The 23,606-nt window shown below is 39.5% G+C and overlaps 2 protein-coding genes across 2 annotated transcripts; both read right to left on the bottom strand.

Moving 5' to 3' along the window:
- Positions 1-10,815: 10,815 nt before the first annotated feature.
- On the bottom strand, positions 10,816-16,260 carry LOC120573440 (complement C1q-like protein 2). The gene is made up of 3 exons (XM_039823166.1): positions 15,941-16,260; positions 15,676-15,807; positions 10,816-13,155 (listed from the first exon to the last, which is right to left on the bottom strand). The coding sequence occupies exons 1-3, from the start codon at positions 16,149-16,151 to the stop codon at positions 12,875-12,877; spliced, it is 624 nt and encodes a 207-aa protein (XP_039679100.1). The 5' UTR covers positions 16,152-16,260; the 3' UTR covers positions 10,816-12,874.
- Positions 16,261-19,213: 2,953 nt separating this feature from the next.
- Positions 19,214-23,195, bottom strand: LOC120573441 (ladderlectin-like). The gene is made up of 7 exons (XM_039823167.1): positions 23,121-23,195; positions 22,935-22,985; positions 22,609-22,715; positions 22,343-22,461; position 22,109; positions 20,494-20,605; positions 19,214-20,231 (listed from the first exon to the last, which is right to left on the bottom strand). The coding sequence occupies exons 1-7, from the start codon at positions 23,173-23,175 to the stop codon at positions 20,164-20,166; spliced, it is 513 nt and encodes a 170-aa protein (XP_039679101.1). The 5' UTR covers positions 23,176-23,195; the 3' UTR covers positions 19,214-20,163.
- Between the last annotated feature and the right edge of the window lie 411 nt (positions 23,196-23,606).

Consider the following 23,606-nt stretch of genomic DNA (forward strand, 5'->3'; position numbering starts at 1 on the left):
AGCAAGAGATCACCGGAAAAGTGCTTCTAATAGCCTTCACTGGTCTCCGTCCAGAGCAACGGGGTCTATTGGTCCATTATATATATATATGTCAATGCTTTTCACCAACTGCAAGAGCCAAGCGGACGCAGGCGGACCCAGTGCATGCTGGGAAACGCCGGCCTCTCAGCTGATTGAACAGCTGATTGGTTCAGAATCGACTCAACATGATGACGTTTTATATAAACTTTTTATTAGGCTCGTTCGAGATGAACTGCGCCTCGCCTGTAAAGTAGACGAGAGCAGGCGGCAGCAGCGGGGGGCGGTGACAAAAGTCCGCTCTCAAGTCGGACAGTTTACCAGCTGATTCCAGCAGCCTTCAGGCTCAACAGGAAGTGACACAAACACTGGTCCTATTCCGATTTAATAAAATGTTATCAGACCCATATCAGCTCCTACACAGTCTCCAGTTGATTTTATTATGACAGAGTAGCTGTCAAAATTCTCTATATGAGATCTGTTGCTGATTTTAATTAACAACAGACTGTAGATGATCCGTAAACTGAACAGATTTAGTCTCTCTGACTTCTAAACGTAACTATCAGCCTCACAACAGGTGTGCTGTACAGAATAAGCCTTTAAACCAGACAAATAGCAGTTAAAATCCCTCCGATTCAAAATCAATAAAGTTTATATAAAACGTCAACATGTTGAGTCGATTCTGAACCAATCAGCTGTTCGATCAGCTGAGAGGCCGGCGTTTCCCAGCATGCCCTTGGTCCGCCTGCGTCCGCCTGGCTCTTGCAGTTGGTGAAAAGCAAGTAAAGAGGGTAAGCTTCGCTTCAGAACGCGAACCTCCGATGGCGCCATTTTGTTGCTACAAAGCGATCACCTCTTGTTAGCATTACACTGACCGCCATTTTTTTTTTTACGTCACTTGACTGCGAATAACTTTACATCTGAAGCGTTTAAAGACTCTATTTGTCCATTGTTTATTTCTAAAGAAACACGACAGTGTATAAAAGGCTCCATTACCTTGTACCTCACGTTATGGCTCCATAGCAGACGTTTTTGTAAAAATAAGCTAACGATTGTGTCATAACCAAGTGACTTACTGTCGCACAGTAGAGGAATTACCGTATAGTACAGGAGAAGCTCGCAGGCAGTTTCAACTTACATTAGCTGTTTGGGTTTAATTACTAATGTTAACTAGCATGTTAGTTAGCAATAATTAGCCTGTGCTTATGTTATCTCCTTACATATACCTATGCTCTCCGTCTCTGTAACATTGGGAATGATTGAGATTTCTCTTGGCACAGCTACCAGAAGACTTACAACTTTCAGACACGTTGCTCACGTCACATTTACGTAAGCTCGTTCGAGATGAGCCAGATCTGCGCAGAATCGATCACCGGCGATCGGCGCCCAATGCATGCCGGTTAGATTTGTGTCCGACTTGATCCCGACTTGCTCTGACGTCATGCACACGTGGGCAACGATAATCTCACGAGACCAAGGCGGCCGCAGTTCTGAGACGCAGGTAGCGCAGTTGCTTTTCACCGACTGCAAGAGCCAGGCGGACGCAGGTGGACCCAGTGCATGCTGGGAAAGCCGGCCTCTCAGCTGATCGAACAGCTGATTGGTTCAGAATAGACTCAACATGATGACGTTTTATATAAACTTTTTATTGATTTTGAATCGGAGGGATTTTAACTGCTATTTGTCTGATTTAAAAGCTTATTCCTTACAGAACACATGTTGTGAGGTTGATAGTTATGTTTAGAAGTCAGAGAGACTAAATCTGTTCAGATTACGGATCATCTACAGTCTGTTGTTAAAATCAGCAACAGATCGCATGTAGCATTTGACAGCTACTCTGTCATAATAAAACCAACTGGAGACTGTGTAGGAGCCATGGATGTATTAAGAGAACTGGATACAGTGATCGGCGGGAAGCCCCGTACGTTCCAATGAGAGTGCTCAAAAGCGCTTTAACACAACATGGAGCTCGGCTCTTCCGCATTCTTGGCCCATGACGTCACGATGGACACGCGCACTAGCAACAATTTGTTTGCGTTGTCTTAGCAACCGGTGGCAACATGCTCGTTCATGAGCGTCTCTCTTACAAGTGGCGAACTCATGAACTCGCCGTTTTGATTGTATAAAATATTCACTAACGTTACACACTGTGTGTTCGTTGTTCCCGGTCGTTTACATGCTTAGCTAAATAAACGATAGATGTATTTAGACAACCAAGGACATTTAATACTTATGTCGTGCTATTAGCTAGCTAGCAGTTAGCCTGCAGTTTCGTGAACAGAGCTCATCCATGGCTTCATCTCTCATCCACGTTACAAGCTTTACAGCATACAGCCCTCGGATGTATCATAAGAGAGAACCAGGGCGATGTAATCACTATGTCTGTAACGTTATGTAGGCATGATCTTAATACAGCCATGCTAGCTAAACCTGATGTTACCAACTAGCTAGCTAGCTGCTAGCCCCGCCAGTTTGGGAAACGCTAATGACGTTACATCCACATAACAGGGCTTTATAACATACATACATACATCCCTCGGATGTATCAAACTTAACTTATAAGATAATACCATGGGCGTATTAGTAGAACACATGATGAATTACAACCACTAGCTATATCCATTATTACAGCTAGCTAGCTACGTGAGCTCGGCAGAACAGTCATGTGAGCGGGCGTGCGCAGTCCCGTGGGTCTGCTCACGTCCATTATGCGCGTTCATCATTTCAAATTTAATAATTCTGTATTCGCTTCTAGTGAATGTTAAAAATGTTAAAAACGTAACGTTTTAAACAAGGACCCTTTCATTGTTCAAGCTGGTAAGTTATATACCCCGAAACAAATGATTCGCTGAAATATAGATGTTTCTTTCGCCATGTAATGTCTATGTGAAAAGTCTTTCTGGGCCATGGGGTGCAGTACCACCGTTATCCGCTAAGCCCATGTTGGCATATAGACATGGCGCTCTTCCTGGGGGCTTGGTAGGAGCTGATATGGGTCTGATAACATAATAGGCTCGTTCGAGATGAACTGCGCCTCGCCTGTAAAGTAGACGAGAGCAGGCGGCAGCAGCAGGGGGCGGTGACAAAAGTCCGCTCTCAAGTCGGACAGTTTTCCAGCTGACTCCAGCAGCCTTCAGGCTGAACAGGAAGTGACAGAAACACGGTGGTCCGATTCCGATTTAATAAAATGTTATCAGACCCCTATATCAGCTCCTACACAGTCTCCAGTTGTTTTTATTATGACAAAGTAGCTGTCAAAATTCTCTACATGTGATCTGTTGCTGATTTTAATAAACAACAGACTGTAGATGATCCGTAATCTGAACAGATTTAGTCTCTCTGACTTTTAAACACAACTATCAGCCACACAACATGTGTTCTGTACAGAATAAGCTTTTAAATCAGACAAATCACAGTTAAAATCCCTCCGATTGAAAATCAATAAAAAGTTTATATAAAACGTCATCATGTTGAGTTGATTCTGAACCAATCAGCTGTTTGATCAGCTGAGAGGCCGGCGTTTCCCAGCATGCCCTGGGTCCACCTGCGTCCGCCTGGCTCTTGCAGTTGGTGAAAAGCAACTGCGCTACCTGCGTCTCAGAACTGCGGCCGCCTTGGTCTCGTGAGATTATCGTTGCCCACGTGTGCATGACGTCAGAGCAAGTCGGGATCAAGTCGGACACAAATCTAACCGGCATGCATTGGGCGGCGATAGCTGGTGATCGATTCTGCGCAGATCTGGCTCATCTCGAACGAGCCTATTGATTTTGAATTGGAGGGATTTTAACTGCTATTTGTCTGATTTAAAGGCTTATGTACAGAACACCTGTTGTGAGGCTGATAGTTACATTTAGAAGTCAGAGAGACTAAAAATCTGTTCAGATTAGCCTACGGATCATCTACAGTGTGTTGTTAATTAAAATCAGCAACAGATCACATGTAGAGCATTCTGACAGCTACTCTGTCATAATAAAAACAACTGGAGACTGTGTACGATCTGATTTATGGGTCTGATAACATTTTATTAAATCGGAATCGGACCACAGTGTTTATGTCACTTCCTGTTCAGCCTGAAGGCTGCTGGAATCAGCTGGAAAACTGTCCGACTTGAGAGCGGACTTTTGTCACCGCCCCCCGCTGCTGCCGCCTGCTCTCGTCTACTTTACAGGCGAGGCGCAGTTCATCTCGAACGAGCCTATATATATATGTCAATGCATGTCAGTACCCGATCCGTTCCACCTGCACAATCCGTTCTGCGCATGTGCAAGATGACACGTATGCCATGACGTAGGCGGAGATGATAATGCTGCGTTCATGCCACCACCACTTGGAATAACGGCACCGCTTCCACCTGCACGATCCGTTCTGCGCATGCGCAAGATGTTCACACGCTAGCCTCCAGCTAACGTTAGTTAGCTAATAGCTAATTCGGCGGACCGCTAGGTGATTATAGCGGTAGCTAACGGTTAATTCGGCGGACCGCTAGGTGATTATAGCGGTCTGCCGTTAGCCTCCCCGGAAGCTAAACGTTAGTTTAGCTAACGGTTATATTTCGGACCGCTAGGTGATTATAGCGGTCTGCCGTTAGCCTCCACCGGGAAGCTAACGTTAGTTTAGCTAATGGTTAATTTGGCTAACCGCTAGCTGATTGTAGCGGTCTGCCGTTAGCCTCCACAGTTAAGCTAACGTTAGTTTAGCTAACAGCTAATTCGGCTAACCGCTAGCTGAGACAGCATGTAAACTTTAAAAGACCCTCAAAATAAAACTTGAAAATAAACGTTAACATATATAACAGCTGTTACGTCAGTTCTACTTTACTTGTGCTCATTTAAAATACAATCACTCAATACTTGTCTTTATTGTTATTACTGTAATGTCTTAATTTAGCTGTACCTGCTTTTCCCATTAAGTTTGACTTAACGTTATTTTAGACTGAATCTAGCTGCAGAAACAACGTAACCAGTGGGGCGATGCCTGTTATTTCGAGGTGGCATGAACACAGCATTATCATCTGCGCCTACGTCATGGCATACGTGTCATCTTGCACATGCGCAGAACGGATTGTGCAGGTGGAACGGATCGGGTACTGACAATGCAGTCACCAAGGGGGTAAGCTTCGCTTCAGAACTCGAGCCATCATGGCGCCATTTTGTTGCTAACTGGCCATCACCTCCTGTTAGCATTCCGCTGACCGCCATTTTGTTTTTTACGTCACTTGACTGAGAATAACTTTACATCCGAAGCGTTTAAAGACTCGATTTGTCCATTGTTTAGTTCTAAAGAAACACAACAACGTATATAAGGCTCCATTACCTTGTATCTCACGTTATGGCTCCGTAGCAGACGTTTTTGTAAAAATAGGCTAACGATTGTGTCATAACCAAGTGACTTACTGTCGCACAGTAGAGGAATTACCGTATAGTACAGGAGAAGCTCGCAGGCACTTTTGACTTACATTAGCTGTTTAGGTTTAATTACTAATGTTAACTAGCATGTTAGTTAGCAATAATTAGCCTGTGCTTATGTTATCTCCTTACATATACCTACACTCTCCGTCTCTGTAAGATTGGGAATGATTGAGATTTCTCTTGGCACAGCTACCAGAACACTTACAACTTTCAGACACGTTGCTCACGTCACATTTACGCGGTCTCTCTCAGTTGGAGGCTGCGCAGTAAAGCTGGCCATCACCGGAAAAGTGCTTCTAATAGCCTTCACTTGTCTCCGTCCAGAGCAACGGGATCTATTGGTCCATTATATATATGTCAATGGCAGTCACCTACTGGTACTGGCACTTCCTTGTTTCTGGTGTCTCGGCAAAACTAGGCGCTATCGCGCGATTTGCCTTACCCGCTACTCATAGCCTAACAATGCCCCCTTGAGGGAAAAAGAACGCTACTACAGTACTAATCCCACAAGTAAACTGCATAACACTTTTTTTTTTTAGGAAAAAACCCTTGTGTAACCCTTGTTCACCTGGCTACATATGTGTCCTCATACCTGGCAAATAAAGCTGATTCTGATTCTAAAAAGCTCATCTTTATCATTCAGCCATAAAAGCAGAAACATTTAAGTGTTCCCGTCCTCACCAACCCTTTCTTTTTTATATTATTATATAATACAATACATCACATTTTGTCAGTGTTAGAAGAATAAAAGCCGTGGACTTATTTTCATTGTTGACCCCGATGTTTTTAAAATCCATCTAAACATTTATCAAAATGGAGATCTTAATTACCACAAGAGCAGAGGAAACATAATTTGAGTCTTTGTGTCACTGCACTATGAATTCTAAATTATGTGATTTTATGTTGTTTGGTGATGACCTGTTAATTTTTAACATCCCATTTGATGCGTGGCTTTATTATCGTTATCATTATTATTGTTAAGATCGGTGGAGGAGCAATGAGGAAATAATAATAATAACTGGCAAATCAATTTTATCAATCATTAGACATCAGTGCAGATCCACCTGGCTGTGCAACGCTTCTGTTGCGCCGCGCTCCACTTTATTCCTATGGGTGACATCAAGTGACTTGAATGCGCCCTTAAAGCATCCCAGGAGCGATATTACGAATCCCACTATGGCCACGCCAAGACCCGCCCTTCAATAGCGTTCACACACTACTATTGGCCAGGCGTCCATGCTTACATGTACAGGTCCTATCCCCTGACCAATCCCCTAACCCTTAACCACTCGAGGTGAAATGCCTAACCCCAACCAATCGAGCTACTTCGCAGGGCGGGGCTTGGCCATAGTGGGATTCGTAATTTTGCATCCCGGGAAGGCACAGCTGCAGTTGAAAAAAATGCTGCGTGTCAGAAAAGCTGGCGGATGCCCATCCAAGGGGATAAGCTTCGCTTCAGAACTCGAACCTCCTAGGGCGCCATTTTGACGCTACAAAGAGATCACCTCCCGTTAGCATTCCACTGACTAGCATACATTTTGGCACCACTTTGACAGCGAATAACTTTACATCAGAAATGTTTAAAGACTCTATTTGTCCATTGTTTAGTTCTAAAGAAACACGACAATGTATAAAAGGCTCCATTACCTTGTACCTCACGTTATGGCTCCGTAGCAGATGTTTTTGTAAAAATAGGCTAACGATTGTGTCATAACCAAGTGACATAATGTCGCACAGTAGAGGAACTACCGTATAGTACAGGAGAAGCTCGCAGGCAGTTTCGACTTACGTTAGCTGTTTAGGTTTAATTACTAATGTTAACTAACATGTTAGTTAGCAATAATTAGCCTGTGCTTATATTATCTCCTTACATATCTACACTCTCCGTCTCTTTAAGATTGGGAATGATTGAGATTTCTCTTGGCACAGCTACCAGAAGACTTACAACTTTCAGACACGTTGCTCACGTCACATTTACGTTGTCTCTGTCAGTTGGAGGCTGCGCAGTAAAGCAAGACATCACTGGAAAAGTGCTTCTAATTGCCTTCACTGGTCTCTGTCCAGAGCAACGGGGTCTATTGGTCCATTATATATATGTCAATGTTCCCATCTTTATGAAAATGAATCCGTTGAACGTGACGCGACTATCCAGTAGAAGTACACGAAAATCTTTTAAGCTAACCTTTGTCAATCTGAAATGAATACATATTCAGCAACTGTATGGCCTATTTCTCGCTAAAAATGTTTTCAGAAACACGTTTCGGTGAACTATTTTTGTAAAATATGAGATCGTATTCCGTCCGAGCCGCCATGACAGTCGATTGGAAATTCTCGAGCAGCCAGACCCAAGTGACACGTTCATCCAATCAGCTGCCGGTCAGGGGCGTGGAGCATCAACCATGGATGTATTCTGTCGCAAGAATGGATCTGCACTGTGAGAGTTTGGAGGTGTGGTACATTTTAGGAAACTCTAGCTTTAAGGAAACAGTAGCAAAAATCAATGCCCTGGAATTATATTTAATGTCATTCACATCATAGCTGACACCAGTAATTTATCAATTGATTGAACAGTGGGTATGGCTTTATCATTCAGCCACAAAACATTTCTGTGTTCCAGTCCTCATCAACCCTTTCTTTGTGATATATTTATATAATACAATATATCACATTTTGTAAGTGATAGAAGAATAAATCTGTGGACTTATTTTTATTGTTGACCCCTAACTTTTTTGAAGTCCACTGTCCGTTAATCAAAACTGAGACCTTCAATGTCTCACCTTCTAGTGATTGTTACTATCATTCAATAACTAAATAAAGTACTAAACACGTCAACACTGTTGATCATAACGTTCTTCCTGATAGTTCATGAAAGTGTGTAGGCCTTTCAGGCACAGCTCTAAACTTGTTTTGGCCATGAACGAGGATCAGATTGAGATATTTTTTATCTCACGTCTTGCTCAAATTTGGGCCAAACATTATTGAGTCTTGATGTTCTACTAATTGAGGTCACCAGTTTTTGACACAATGATTATTTTCATTGTCTTGCAGAAGAAAAAAAATTCCAATTTAGGATCAAAATTAAACTTTATTATCTCCATGGGAAAATTATTGTAGCATAAAAAAATAAAACAATTGATGATAACATTGACAACACAAAGAAACAGAAGAAGACATATAAATAGAATTTAAAAAGAGTATGATACAATATGACCAAAATCCCACAAATATTCTGCTGACCATTTAAACGTACAATATGTAACTTTCTGCCAGGGTCTCTCAATCAAAACAAGTGAAGTTATGTGGAACTATGGGAGTTGTAGCCTGACAAGCCAGACCCACATCAAGATGTTGGGTCTGGGAACTCACCATTGACAGGGCTCAATCCGAGGGGCGGGATAAATGGTTGTCTTTCAAATTCCCTCTGCACGTAATAGGATATTGCTACAACCAGGCAGAGCAACGAAGAAGGTAGCGAAGCTAGTTGATAGATTAAACTTTTGCCGTATCCGGTTGGCAAAACTCCGAACACATCTTCCTTTTTTAAGAATGATTTCTGTGCCTTTTCTCAAAGAAAAGCTTAACTCCAAGTCTTCCAGAAGACCGCTGTTCCCAGCAGCAGCAGCCATAAGCTCGCCCACCGACTCTATACACGATGCGATTGGCCTGACCAAAATAGTTTTTTCCAGCTCGCAAGCCAACGGAGAGTGTCTAGACTGACCCTGGCTGCAAAATAAATTTGCTGCCACTAGGGTGCGTCTAGATTTCTAGGCTATGGGAGTTGTAGTTTTCATTGTTAAACACCATTGCTGATTAGAATGCATCTGTTCATGGAAGAGTTTACCCATTCCAGTTTATTCACGTTAGGTTTAGTAACATATCTTCATGTCATCCTAATATAATAGCTGCAGTTTCCCCATCATAATAATGTTTCCTTGATTTGATTTGTTTGGTAGCTAGATGACTAGTTAGCAAGCTAGTGAGCAAGCAAGCTAGATTAGATTAGATTCAACTTTATTACTACTACTACTATTACTACTAACATAAACCAGCAGCTTAAACCACATTATCACAATATATTTCACATTTCAATGTCACCAGGGTGAAAGGGGTTTGTTGGAACATTACTCACCGACGCTGAGAGCCGGGTGTGGGTGGGCATGGCTGGCGAAATCTCCTGGACAGCGAGGACCTCTGAATGGTCCGATGGCCGATGTTGTGCAGCAGCAGAAGATCTCCCGGCTGCCCGGAATTATGTCCACTTCACTTTTTTTGTAATATTAACTAGTCATTTTGGTGCCTAACCCCACTTTTGTCCGGTTAATTTAGCCAACTGTAAAGACAGCTAAACATGAAGGGGGGGAGAAATTCGGCAGGGAGGAGATTTTTGGCACGAGATTTTAAGGCTGATGGAGACGTAACGTAAGCACCTTGTAGTAGTTAAGCTGGATTAATCAATATTGAAACCAATCAATATTGATAAATAAGGTCTTTGCTGTATTACTGTGTTGCAAAGTGGCATGTCATCAATGCCATAATGATGCCATGTGGCAGAAAAAATCTGTATTACAGTTACTGTGTATAACTGTTTCTGTCACATTGTATAATTTACAATTACTCTCGAAAGTATCATCTGGGTGCTCGTGTTTTGACGGAAGTTAGAGGAACTAGAGGGGTCAAAGGTTATATGACGCAACAGTCGACGTAACGAAACGTCCCGTTTCAAAAATAAAATTAGAAATTTTTCTGTGTTTGAAAATTGTTGGAAACATTTGGGATAGTGTAAGTACACAACTCAACAAAATATATAACATAGGTTACACATTTTTAGAGTTTTAATTCAGAAATGTTACATATTGTACCTTTTTAAATTAATTCCATATGTCCCATGTTACAGAATCTCCTAATTATAGTGTTAAATACTAGCTCCTGTATTGCAGCACTTGAATAAAAAATGATAAACAAAAGAAAAATGTTTCCTATTACTCTTATTTTCACCTTGTAGGTTGAACAAATGTATTATCTCTTGAGCAAGATATCTAAGCTGTCTAGGCTGTAAAAGCATGATGCACCAATCAATTGTAAATATATATACATAATAAAGCAATATTCAAATCCCTTACTTACTGAGTTGCTGTTTTCCAGAAATAAATCTGAGAGGTTGAAGGTGTGGTATATTTTTGGGAACTCTAGCTTCATGGAAACACTTGATACGCAGCTTTATTATCCTATTTTTAAGCTCAGTGGATAAGCAATGGGAAATAATAAATACATTACCTTGCAAATCAATTTTATCAATCATGAGTGTGTAGCTAAAATATTGAAAATGCCTCTGTTTGTCACTGATCTCACAAGACACGTTTATTTGTATAGCACCTTTCAACAACCTGGCAATTCAAAGTGATTTATATAAAACAGGGAAACACAAGGTAACATAGAAAAACACATAAATATAATTTAAAAAGAGTAAAATAAAAGATCACCACAATGATACAAAGTTATTCCCCTGACCATTTAAATTCATACCAAATGTCCCAGGATGTAACAGAAACCTCATGATACATAAATGAAAAAGGATAAACAAATGAAATATATACTGTAAGTATAAGTGTTGTAGAATAGAGCCATACTACTCAGTAACCGTCTGCCCACTTCCATGGCATGGATCCACCCACTCTCACCTGACTTCACTCCCTCCTAATCAGGTCTACTCTATAAGTCCCACCAGTTTCCTTTGATCTGGCAGCAAATGAACCATCATGTGAGGGCCCTCTGTCCGTGTGATTCAGAGACAAACCTATGGTTGTGCATGATGAAAAAGAAACATAATCGTCAAGCCTCATCATCTCATATTGCTCTAAATGTGTGCATATAGTGACAATAAATGGCTTGAATGGAAACATCAGTTTCCTTCCAACATAATGTACCGCTCAAACTCCTGTAAACCAATCCTAGAAACAAATTCTACACGTGTCAATATGTTTCTAATCACTTTATTTTCAGCTTGTAAATTATTTCTGGAGCAAGATATCTGAGCTGTCTTGGCTGTAATAGCATGAAGCAACAACCAACTCCGACTATATCAAAAAAATAAACTAATATCCAAATCTCTTAGTCAGTGTCTGTTTCTCTGAGAGGTTGGAGGTGTGGTACATTTTAGGGAAGGAGGTTGTTTTAGATATCAGTACCTTATTAGCTGACGACAGTAGATTATTGACAGGCACATAAACAGACTATGATCCATGACATGCTGCATAAACACATAAAAATTGCCTTTGCGTATGAAAAGTGCAAAACAAATGAACCTAATCCTTGCCCACAAAGAGATACTTGAAGTGGAACTCCTGCAATGGCTCGGCACAACACAGGGTTCTCATTACAAGGGCCTCAATAGACACAAAAGGGGTTGAATCATGGGTGGAAACACATTGTTGTTTTATTTACATTACAATTCTCACTTTAACTGTTTAATACTTGTTTTGTTTTTTTCTTTCTATGCAGTTGTTTTGCAATGCCACTAAAATCTATAATTTGTTCAACCAGCTATCAAGTTTTAGAATTCAATATTCTGTGAATTCAAATAAAAGGGTTGAGGCATTTGATTACGGGAACTCTAGTTTCTAGGAAACAGTTGCAGAAATCATTCAACCCTTTTCTCATTTTATGACTTGTTTTTGAGATTGCTAAACCATATTACCCTGGAGTTGTTTTAGAAATCAGTACCTTATTAGCTGACAAAAGCAGATTATTGACAGGCACATAAACAGACTATGATCCATGACATGCTGCATAAACACATAAAAAGAGTTGTCTGTCTCTATGTGTCAGCCCTGTGATTGACTGGCGTCCTGTCCAGGATATAACTCGTCTCTTGCCCAATGTCACGTGGGATCGGCTTCACCTTGTTACCCTCCGAGGCGTGAGATAGTATAGATATTTGATTGACTACAAATTGCCTTTGCGTAAGAAAAAGGGAAAACCAATGGACGTAACCTTTTAACCAGCTATCATGTTTTAGAATTCTATATTCTGTGAATTCAAAGAAAAGGTTTGAGGCATTTGATTGGTTTAATAAAAACATAGCAAACCTACAGTATACACCACTTTAGCATTCTCATTTAAGTTTTAAATTTAAAAAAGTTGAAAGCTGAAAGGATTAACAGTCTTCACAAGGACAATAGAAAGACGAGAGTTTAAAAAGTGTGTGAAAAATTCACAACATACAAAATGTACAATAAGTGCATTTTTTTATCTGCTGTATAGAGTGCAGTTAGGTACAGTTTACTTGTGATAATTGGAATGAGTTAAAATGAACATACATTTTAAATACTCAGATCATTTCAGACAGATACAAAATTACGAAGAAAAAAAGAACGATATCTATGATTTCAGATCTGTTAAGCCATTTAACATTTTGATCATAATGACAAATGAATCATATTCACTGTTTCTCAATCCTTATTGACCAAAAAACCGCTGAAGGTGGTGATTTCATTGTTTCCCCACACATTTGTATTTGCACCTAAGCGTACAAACACCTGGTCCCCTTGCTGCAGCTGCACGAACACTGCGTTGCCTCCGTTATCAGCCCCGTCATTCAGTGTTTGGTGGTCATAGGCCGTCACAACACTCTGGCTGTTCTTGATGAGGACTAGACTCACTGGGTGTCCTCCTCCAGCATGATAATGAAAGGTGAAGTAGTAAATGCCTGTAACGGGCGCTCCAAAGATACCTGTGGAAACAACGTTTTATTCGAATAACGTTCTGACACAGCTTTGAAGAAGTCTTTGAATCTTTCTTGGAGAGTGTTTGGGTGGATCACATTTAAAGTGCTGCTTCTATTTATTGCAACATACTATAGTAATTAAATTCATATTCATACTTTAGTCCGCTGGACATCTTTCTATCATAGCATCACCTCTACTTTCCAACAGACACATTTCAGTTTATTTTATTTCAAACAAGAGGGAGACTAGTGATACTCCTCTGACCATTTTACAATTCCCAATAAAAAATAACTGAATTCACAATGGGATTTATTCATTTTTTACTTTGTACTGCAAAGGTGCAAGAAAAAGCATGAAAATAGGGTGTTGGCATGCTAGCATTTGTTAATTATTTTGTTAATTTGTTAATTAGCACTAAATCCAAAGAACGGCTAAGGCTGATGGGAATGTCATTAGTTTTACAAGCATTTGGTCATAAACCAAAGAATTGCACTGAATGAAAATTATGTCAAATGATGGACATATATTTTTCTCTTTGAACCACAAATGTCAACCTCAGGGTGGGGCTAGAAGAAAAGTCAGAGGTCCACCAAAGTCGGTAGGATTTACCATTTAGCATGGCTAAAATATCTGTATTCAAACTACAGCAGACATTGTTAAAAATCAAGACTGCCTTATTTTCTGTCTGGAATTGTTGACGTTTTTACTGTCATTGATACTCCTTGATATACATATTTTACCGGACCGCAGAGATGGAAAGTAACAAAGTACAAATACTTCGTTACTGTATTCAAGTAGATTTTTCAGATATTTTTACTTTACTTTACTCCTTACATTTTAACATGAATATCGGTACTTTCTACTCTTTACATTTTACAAAATTGGTCGTCTATCAGGAGTGATTGTGAGTGCATGTCGGAAAATAGCGCAGACACGCGCCTCACACCGCACGCCACACAGAGAAAAAAGTGAGAGAGAAAAAAAAAAGGGACTATACTGTCCGGAGGACAGTTGAGATTGTGTGTGTGCGTCCTTGAGAACTGTAAGTCGTAAAACTTATGTTGTCAGTTAATTTAAGCCTGTTGTTGTATTGGTCTATAGTTCTTGCAAATTTAAAGTAAGTTAGCTAGTGATTTTGTTGTTTGAAAGAATCAGCTTTAAATACAGTCCTAATCTAGTCCTCATTAACAAGTTTCAAATAATTTCACTGGAGTTACTATTATTATTTTTCCCAGTCTCTGTCACAATAATCATACAGTACTGTATATGTGATGTTTTAGGCCTATTGTATATATATTTGTTGTTTCTTGGCATGTTTAAAGTTAGAGTGCGTAGTTTCTTTCTCCCCCATAAGGAATTCTAAGTAATAACAACAAAACTGTTGGCGGGTCCACATGATACAAGCCTGAGCACCACCCCACCCCTCCTCCACGCAGTTGATGGTAGCCAAGGAGGATACAGAGGATTAAAGGTCCCATGGCATGAAAATTTCACTTTATGAGGTTTTTTAACATTAATATGCGTTCCCCCATCCTGCCTATGGTCCCCCAGTGGCTAGAAATGGCGATAGGTGTAAACCGAGCCCTGGGTATCCTGCTCTGCCTTTGAGAAAATGAAAGCTCAGATGGGCCGATCTGGAATCTTGCTCCTTATGAAGTCATGAGGTTTGTTTACTAATGATTTTCAGTAATGACTAGGGTTGGGCGATATGGAGAAAATCAAATATCATGCTATTTTTGATCAAATACCTCGATATCGATACCGCAACAATATTGTAGTATTGACTATTGGTGCTTTAACAAAATGTTTACAAAATTAGATTTTTGACAAATAATCATCAGTAATGTGGATATGATGACTAAGTGAGTAAAGGCAAATAATAGAACAGTTACAACAGTCTGGTAAGTTCAGAAAATCACTTTACTGTAATGCAGCCTTTAAAACCAGGAAAAGACAACACTTATGCCATATTACAATATCACGATATGCAAAATCTAAGACGATATCTAGTCTCATATCACGATATCGATATAATATTGATATATTGCCCAGCTCTAGTAATTACTAATATAAACTTGATTTGTCTACTGCATCAACTCGCCGCTCCGTGTTAATACAACTTGACATGTCAAGTTTTGGTTTAAGGCAACGGGTTTCTACCCAAATTTCTAGTAAAGTCAACTAATTTGGGATAACAGTGTGATTATCACAGGAGTAAGTGAGAAAGTCAGGTACCATAAAGCACAAAACTCCGCATAAGGACGAAGGTTGGACTTTCGCCCAGGAGACTCCGGAGTTTGTGTCCATATAACTAAATGTTAACTTTTTTTAAATTAACTAAGTTTGTATAGTGTTGGGTTTATGAAGTAAGACAAGATATTTAAAAGTATGTTTAACCCCAAACCTACTTTTTTTTTTTTTTTTTTTTACAATTTGGCACATCTGCATCATGGCTCAACATTCTACTCATTCATTTGTACAAAAGAAAAAAAATATATAGACAATATCAGTACTACTGTCCTTACCAGTATGTTCATTGTAGGCATTGCCAATGTTTGTTATCACCGTTTTGTAGATTAAAGTTGTGTCTGTGTTGAAGGGTCCAATGTGTTTTCCACTCCCACCTATTGCTGCACTGAATGCTACCTTAGTTGTTTCTGTGTCAAACAAAACATTGTAATCACATTATTTTGTAAATGTATTTTCATACTTTGTTGATTTAATTTATTCCATCACACAAGAAATATCCACTGATGTATTTTATGAATCAGAGCAAATGTTTTACTTTACCTTTTTTCTTCAGTTCAAGAATCTGGTTTTCACTGTCCTTCAGCCTGGTTTCCATAACTCCCAGTTTTTCTCTCAGGGCACCAAACTCTTTCAGGAGATCACACGTGTCATATGACTGTGTTCCACTAGTTTTTTCTATTTCAGGAGTATCATCTTGGGCCAAAATCAGGCGACAGAACATAGAAACAAACAGCAAAATGGTAGACTTCATCTTCCAAGTTGATTCAACTTCGCTCAGTCGCCTAAACTCTGACTGATATGATCTCTCTGGCTGCTTTTATATTGTTTAAAGATGACCTGCTAATTTCTAACATCCCCTTGAAAAACAAGGCTTATTTTGCAATGAGAAAATAGTATTACCAACATTTACTGGCAATCAGTTAACCTTTGATATCCTAGAGTAAACAGACACATTGCTCAGCTTTTTTATTGATCTTTTACTAACTTCACAAAGATTCATGTGTTTTAGTTGGTATTGTAGCAAGTCCAACCGAGAAATTAAGTTGGTTAGAGGAAATCATTTGAATTAAAGATATTCAAATTATTATAGAATATAGAAAACCCCTCTCTTCCCAGTGAGCTCCCTACTTAAAGGTGCCGCAGTCTCTAGTGAATGTCTCTACATTGTGGGTCACCACAAACCACTATTTAATTCTCACTTCTGGTTTGAAGAGGCCTTTATCACAATGGTATCTCTGTGTGGGTTACTTATCTTACATCGGGATATAAACAGTGCAGAGATTACGGATATGATCCATAGCATGCAGCTTTATTTATTAAACAGTTTCACAAGATTCCCACATTCATTTACATTAATACATTTATAAAAAATAAATTAATGTAATTGTTTATTCCATTTTCCAGTCAAAGCACAATAAAACAACAACCTTCATAATATACATCATGAATTATATATTTCTATGAGGGTTTTGCCCTTGCTCTTTTCTTTTGTCAGGTTTTGGTTACATTCTAACAGAGATTGAGATAAGTGTAGAGATATCTGCTTAAAGTCTATTTGCACAATAAAGCGTTGTGACACAAAATAGTACATTTAACAGTGCAGACTTATTTTCAGAAGATTTTTCTCTGTGAATTTACAATAGGACAAACATCCTTCTTTGTTAACTGACTGTTTGGATTTGTAAAGATATAGATGTATGAGAATTGATTCCTTATCCCAACAAAGTGGTGACTTATTGGCCTGCTGTATGCTCCTCAGGTAAAACCAAGCACCGGTTGTGCTTGTAGAGAAACAACTTTGTCCTACCGTGACCTCCAGAATGATGGAAGATAAAATAATAAACGCCTGCAGGTGGAGTAAAGATACCTGTGGGGGACACAAAAAGGTGTTGGACACATTTTATAGTAGTCTTTATAATAGTCTTCTTCTTATTTTCAAATGACAATGAAATCGACAGTACACCTTTGAATCCCAACACATTTTAGAGGGCTGAATTTTCTCTGGACCATCTATGATCTGAGTCCACACATTCTGTCAGCATCCTATTCTACATTTGCTTGTTTCTAATTTTCTTTTTTTTAAGATAATTTTTAGGCATTTTAGGACTTTATTTGGATAGGACAGCTTAGACTTGAAAGGGGAGAGAGAAGGGGAATGACATGCAGCAAATGGGCACAGGTCGGAATTGAACCCACGGTCACTTCGTCGAGGAGTAAACCTCTATATATGTTATGATTCTTTTACACCAATTGAAATGCTCAAACCTTAGACTCTGAGACACATTTTAAGGCTGTAGCCTCCCTTCAAGTGAAAATAACAGACATGTCTTGCACATCATTTTACACCCATTTTCCCAAATTCATCCTGACATATTTGGCATCTTAGGAACCATAGGGTGTCAACCAAGATTTTAAATAAAGTTCTGTTGATTTGAACAATTCTTGGCTACACATCATGAGTTCATAATGACTGACCGACAAGCAGGCCATTGCTTGTTATCATAGGCGACGCCAGGGAGGGGCTAGGGGGTCCTGTAGCTACCCCTAGGACTGCCATAGCACCCCCTTAGCACCCCCAAGAAATTGATGTGGTTGATTTTATAAATGAATAAAAAATCGTTAATCTGTAAATAGTATAATTTATATTTGAAAAATGAATAAATACATTAATAAAACAAACCGATTATTTTTTTTAAATACAAGTGATCGTATTCGGCCAAAGGGTGCAGCACACATTGATCTTTTGACCTTACTTCCGCAGTAACGTTTTCAGACAGAAGAAGGAGAGCTCAATATGTGGAGCCGTTAGGATTAGTGTGAGTCTAACGCTAGCAATGGATAGTTTTTTACTCCCTAAACATCAAGGTGTGGAGACTTTATCAAAACCTGTTGTAGCAGGTAGATTGGTCGCAAAGGTTTCAATCACACTCACACTCTCTGGACCAATCAGGAAGTAACTGCATGCTATATAGGCAGGGGGTTTGCCCTCTTGACACTCCTTACTCTCTGTTGCTGGAGGCACATTTCCGCTCTGGGTCCTTTCGTGTCTGCGGTGCAGTCACGGTAATTCGACAGTAGCTAAGTTTCCATCTACTTGTCAATCAAATTATCTGAAGTTCGGTAAAAAAAGCTCATGCGAATAAAGCTGGTGAAAGTGTGTTTCCATCCAACAGCTTTAAAGCAAATAAAAACCTGTGCGTAATGACGTTACATGCTGTTTTGCGATTAAATTGGTATATTGAATTGATTTGAGACATTTTAAGGTTTCCATTCATTTTTGCACTGAATCGCACAAGATTCAAGCAAACTTTTGCGAACAAAGTTTTGCTAGACAAAAGTAGTTGTTGTTGTTGTTAATATTAGAAGCCAAGGAAGCTACGATGGGCCTTTGGCCGAGGATCTGATCCAGCTCATCAAAAAGGTGGAACTTGCCTTTTATTTTCCCTCTGGCACTGCTGAGAGACAACTCTCTTTTTTGAGACATGTATCGCTGTTAGAGCGCCTTCCATTTACTCCGCAGGACGTCCCACGGCTTGTCGTAACCTTTGTTGGCCATTTCCTTCGCGAGCTCCTGATAAATGATGGCATTTCTTAGATATTTGCTATCTAAAATAGCTGTTATATTTTTCTGGTAAATTAAATTCAAAAAGTATCTTGTCTCCTCGTTTGTCCACTTACATCTGTCATGTGTGCAAACAGAGCGGAAATACTGGGCGGAAATGAACTAAAACTTCTTCGTTTTATTGCGGGTTGCAACCATAAAAATGACCTAAAACTTAATCGCAATTCATTATTAATTCGGCAAATAACGTTTCCATCAGCGTTTATCGCATAAGCCGTATATCGATCAAGAGAAAATCCGATGAGTACGAACGCCGTGCAACGTGGAATCTCTATAGACAGTATGGGAATTTGCACGGCGCTCGTTTTTCGTGATTGCTGCTGAGGATGCTTAACGTCACCCTGCTGTAAATGACGTTAGACCAGGGGATCGCACAGCCAGGCCACAGTGGGTGAGTCAGCTGATAGGGGTCCATGCAAGAACTTTACTCGTATCTCTGTCTCGTAGAAGAACATTACAGTGAACATGTGTTTTACAGAAATGTGAATGAAAATGGATCACCAAATCTAAAGTTATACAGGACATTGGTATATTTTTAGCCCAGAAAACATGTTCACCCTCAGTGGCTTATTTAGATATATTAAGTCACTACATTGACATATGACTACATTATTTTGACCATATTTGCAAGTGTGAAAACTGTGAGGATACATGCGCGTGTGTTTTTATGTGTGTGCTTGACTATGTGTGGTGTATTTGGCCTGCTGCATTAGGCTACTCTTCTGAGCCAATGTATGAGAGCTGCAGTAATGATTTTTTGAACCCGGCTTGTTGGCTGGTATTTGAAATATGTTTGGTGGGCTAATCAGAGTTCTATGGTGCTGTTGTAGCTGCAACTTCAAATCAATCTCTCTCTTTCGCTCACTTAGTAAACCACAGAGGTGGGTGGGCATCTGCAGGAGTGTGTGTAATGATAGGCTATTTGTGTCAAGGGAAATTCAAAATTTCAGAGCACCCTCACTGAAACGTCTAGCGACAGCGATAGCTAAAAAATATTTGATTAGAGAGTTAAAGACTTTAGGTTATGTATGAGACTGAAGACACAAATACAGACGAGTGCACAAACATGGACACAGACACATCTTCCAAGGTTTGCACATCATGGTAAGTACTTCATGCCTCTGTGTTGGTCCAGGAATCATCAGCGTTTCCTGACACAGACAAATCCTCTCCCAACATTGCAGTTTTCGTCGTCCCAGCACTTGTTATCTGTGAGTAATAATAACGTTAATGTTCAAAATATATAGTATCAATGTTTAATAAATTATGCAATTCTGTGCATTGCTAATAAATGTTAAATGATTTGTTAAACCCACATTTGACCCAAAAAGTCTATCAATCATCAAATGTATTATTTTTCAAAGTAATCACTGGCCTGTCTGCCACTTATTTCCAAAAGTTATTTTACAATATGTCTCAAATGACACTCTTACATTATGCTTTAAAAGGTAAACATTGTCTTTTTATTTACCTGTCCAATTGATTTGTAGACAGTGCTGACTGCCTCTAAGGTTATTAGGCTCTCCTCCACACCAGTTGACATAGTTGAAAGGTGTACCGTCAGACCAGAACCAAAAACCCTCCTTTAGAAGACAAAATGGTTTTAGAACATTGTATGAGTGATGAAAAAAAACTTAAAGTTGAATATCTCAGGGACCTTGACACAGAGGTCGTGGGTTGGAATCCGACCTGTGGCAGGTTTCCTGCATGTCTTCCCTCTCTCTCTCTCCCCTTTCATGCTGTCCCGGTGATTAAAGGTAGTAATGCCCCAAAAAAGTAAAAAATTGGAATTCCTCTGGGTGCTCCGGTAGCTCAGTCGGTAGCTCACGTTTATCCCTTGACACATAGGCCAAGGGTTCAAATCGGACCTGTGGTGATTTCCTGCATCTCTCTCTCTCTCTCTCTCTCTCTCTCTCTCATATCCAAGCTGCCCCAGTGGTTAAAGGCAGAAATGCCCAAAAATGTATCTTAAAAAAAAAATAAAACTAGGGCTGTCAATCGATTAAAAAAAATTAACTAATTAATCGCACAATTTGCTGTAGTTAATCGCGATTAATCGCGTTTTTAAATTGAGACTGAAGCTTGTAGTAATGGATATTTAAATGCTAAATCACTTAACTTTGCAAATATGAAGAGAAAACAAACAAGGAAAGGTTCTGCTAAGTTCAGAATGTTTAATATCTTTCAGAACAACAGCAGCAACAATTTGGCTTATTTAGTCCTGCTGAAGGCTGCTGAAACGGCTAGAAACTGTCCGACTTGAGAGCAGATTTTTGTCACCACCCCCAATAATAGCCACATACCTAATATACCATATTCTGAATAATATACAAAATTTTATATATATATATATATATATATATATATATATATATATATATATATATATATATATATATATATATATATAGAGAAAAAAGAGAGAGAGAGAGAATATAAATTACAATCTAGGCAGTACTTAATATCATAAATATTATAATATACATAGTGTTTAATCTGAATGACTAAGCAAAGCACATATATCTAAACACAGAAATGCACATCAATATCAATATCAATGTTACACATTAAACCAGTAACCCAAAACCACAAAGGTGTATGTTGGCCTAAAGTGAAAACATTGAGTGTAGTTTTAGATAGCGACGCTGTGCACAGCAATCCATTACCAATGTAAAGCGATTGACTACATTTCCCTTCCAGCACCGCAACCAGGAAGTAGCTTGTGTGACAGTGAGACGCACCAATTTCAAACATTTACTGGAATATAGTCACGGATACTATCGAGTCGACAGCGTTAAACATCAGACTGCAAATAAGGTTTTATCAGCGTGACCAACGTAACAGTTATCAAGCAAACAAATAGCGCACGTACATATCGGCAGCACAGCAGTAGCGCAACAGACAAATCAAACTTAAACCGCAGCTCAGTGTAGCGAAACAGCAGCTTACCGGTGGCGCATCTCTCCTGACGAGACAACATGTCGGAACTAGTACTCGGTCCCGTTTATAGCCCGTGCTCATTAATTTCTGGATTCTAACACATCGTCTTTTTTCTCTTTTGGGATCTTACTGGTCCATGTTTCAACTCTTGACTGGCTCGTAGGCCTAATTCAATCAGGTAAGTCCCTCCTAGAGTAGCGCCGCCTGCTCTTATGGAGACGTATTACGTTTCTCAGCCGCCACATGAAGTAAACAAACACAGCTGCGTTAATTTCGTTAATTTTTTTTAACGAGTTAAATATTAAAAAATTAACGCAAAAATTAACGCGTTAATTTTGACAGCCCTAAATAAAACTCTCTAAGACCTTGTTTCATTTAACTGTTGTGCATCAGAGCCTCCGATCCACGCAGCGTTGAGGCCTGCCAAACGCTGAATCCAATGATCCTCATCTTTGTCGTGCACAGATGCTAGGTTTGAATTGAAAGTGAGACAGGATCTCTACAGTGAAGACACACATACAGAGAGTTGCCAAAAACAAAATGAGATTGAAAAAACAGAAGAAGATGCAAAATGTGTGTGCAAAATGTACAAGTCAATTCAAGCAGAATAAACATAGAGAATAATGACTCAAATCATCCTGACTACCTCAGCCACAGCCCAGCTGGTGGCTCCTGGAAAGTAGCGGAAACAGCGGCCTCCGTACAGAGACCAACCAAATTCGCATAGTATGGACCTCTTGACAACATGATCTTCTCGTGAAATAGACAAGCAAGGGCGATGTTGAGTCTCAATTTTACAGATGAAATGTAAACAAATGTAATCAAAGAAAAAAAATCTAATGACCTTTTTAGAGTAAGTGTTTCTGTCCCATTTTCTTTCTCGGCATCTGGAAAAGTAATAAAAAAATGTATATCAAATTAAATATACATATCAAAGCCTGATGTGCTTTAATAGAAATCTGAGGAACTCACTTGGTTGAATTGTTTGGCCTCTCACAGCAGCGGCCTCTGCCTCTGGAAGAACTGGACCGTTTGACACAAGAGTAAGTGACTTTTGTTGTTCGTGTTGCCACAAAAAAATTATTCAATCTCTTTTCCCTCTCTCTCTTAAACAGTAAATATTCAGAGTACATGCACTGCTTAATCACTCCTACTCACCAGTAGTCAGAGCCATCATGGCTGTAACAAGTACGGACACAGCTAGCATCTTCATGGAGAAGTTGTTTAAGGCGACCTTCAATAGAAAGAAACAAACATTTTACTAAGACTTGTATACAGAGAAAAATTACCCTTAGCGACTGTCAATCCATTAAAGGAATATTTCACCGCTGGAAAGCTGAATATATCTTTAAATTGGGTCACTTATGTAGTAGAAATGTGAAAAAAAATTGAAATTTGTGCCTTCTAGGCCGAGAAAAGCCAGAAAATGTGTTTTGGTCTTATATGGATGAAAAACACCAAATCCCAGAATGCACCTGCTTTGTTGCTTTGAGTCCACTCCCAAGCCACACCTACCACTTGACAGACCAACAGAGGCATTCAACTCAACTCAAGCGTGTTTTATTCTCATTTCAACCATTTACACGAAACAACGTTTCATCGTGATTCAAGTGGTGTTACACATTTAATATAAAAACAACATTA

This window comes from Perca fluviatilis, chromosome 14 (assembly GCF_010015445.1).
Source record: "Perca fluviatilis chromosome 14, GENO_Pfluv_1.0, whole genome shotgun sequence".
NCBI lineage: Eukaryota > Metazoa > Chordata > Actinopteri > Perciformes > Percidae > Perca > Perca fluviatilis.

What these genes read in the sequence shown, in the direction of transcription:
- LOC120573440 (XM_039823166.1), bottom strand. Translation starts at nt 16,151, where the DNA reads ATGAAGTCTACCATTTTGCTGTTTGTTTCTATGTTCTGTCGCCTGATT. An exon ending in TCTTGAACTGAAGAAAAAAG is followed by an intron (nt 15,808 to 15,940) that starts GTAAAGTAAAAC and finishes TGTTTGACACAG; the next exon opens with AAACAACTAAGGTAGCATTC. An exon ending in TGCCTACAATGAACATACTG is followed by an intron (nt 13,156 to 15,675) that starts GTAAGGACAGTA and finishes TTGTTTCCACAG; the next exon opens with GTATCTTTGGAGCGCCCGTT.
- LOC120573441 (XM_039823167.1), bottom strand. Translation starts at nt 23,175, where the DNA reads ATGAAGATGCTAGCTGTGTCCGTACTTGTTACAGCCATGATGGCTCTG. An exon ending in CCAGCTGGGCTGTGGCTGAG is followed by an intron (nt 22,462 to 22,608) that starts GTAGTCAGGATG and finishes TCTTCACTGTAG; the next exon opens with AGATCCTGTCTCACTTTCAA. An exon ending in TCTACAAATCAATTGGACAG is followed by an intron (nt 20,232 to 20,493) that starts GTAAATAAAAAG and finishes TATTACTCACAG; the next exon opens with ATAACAAGTGCTGGGACGAC.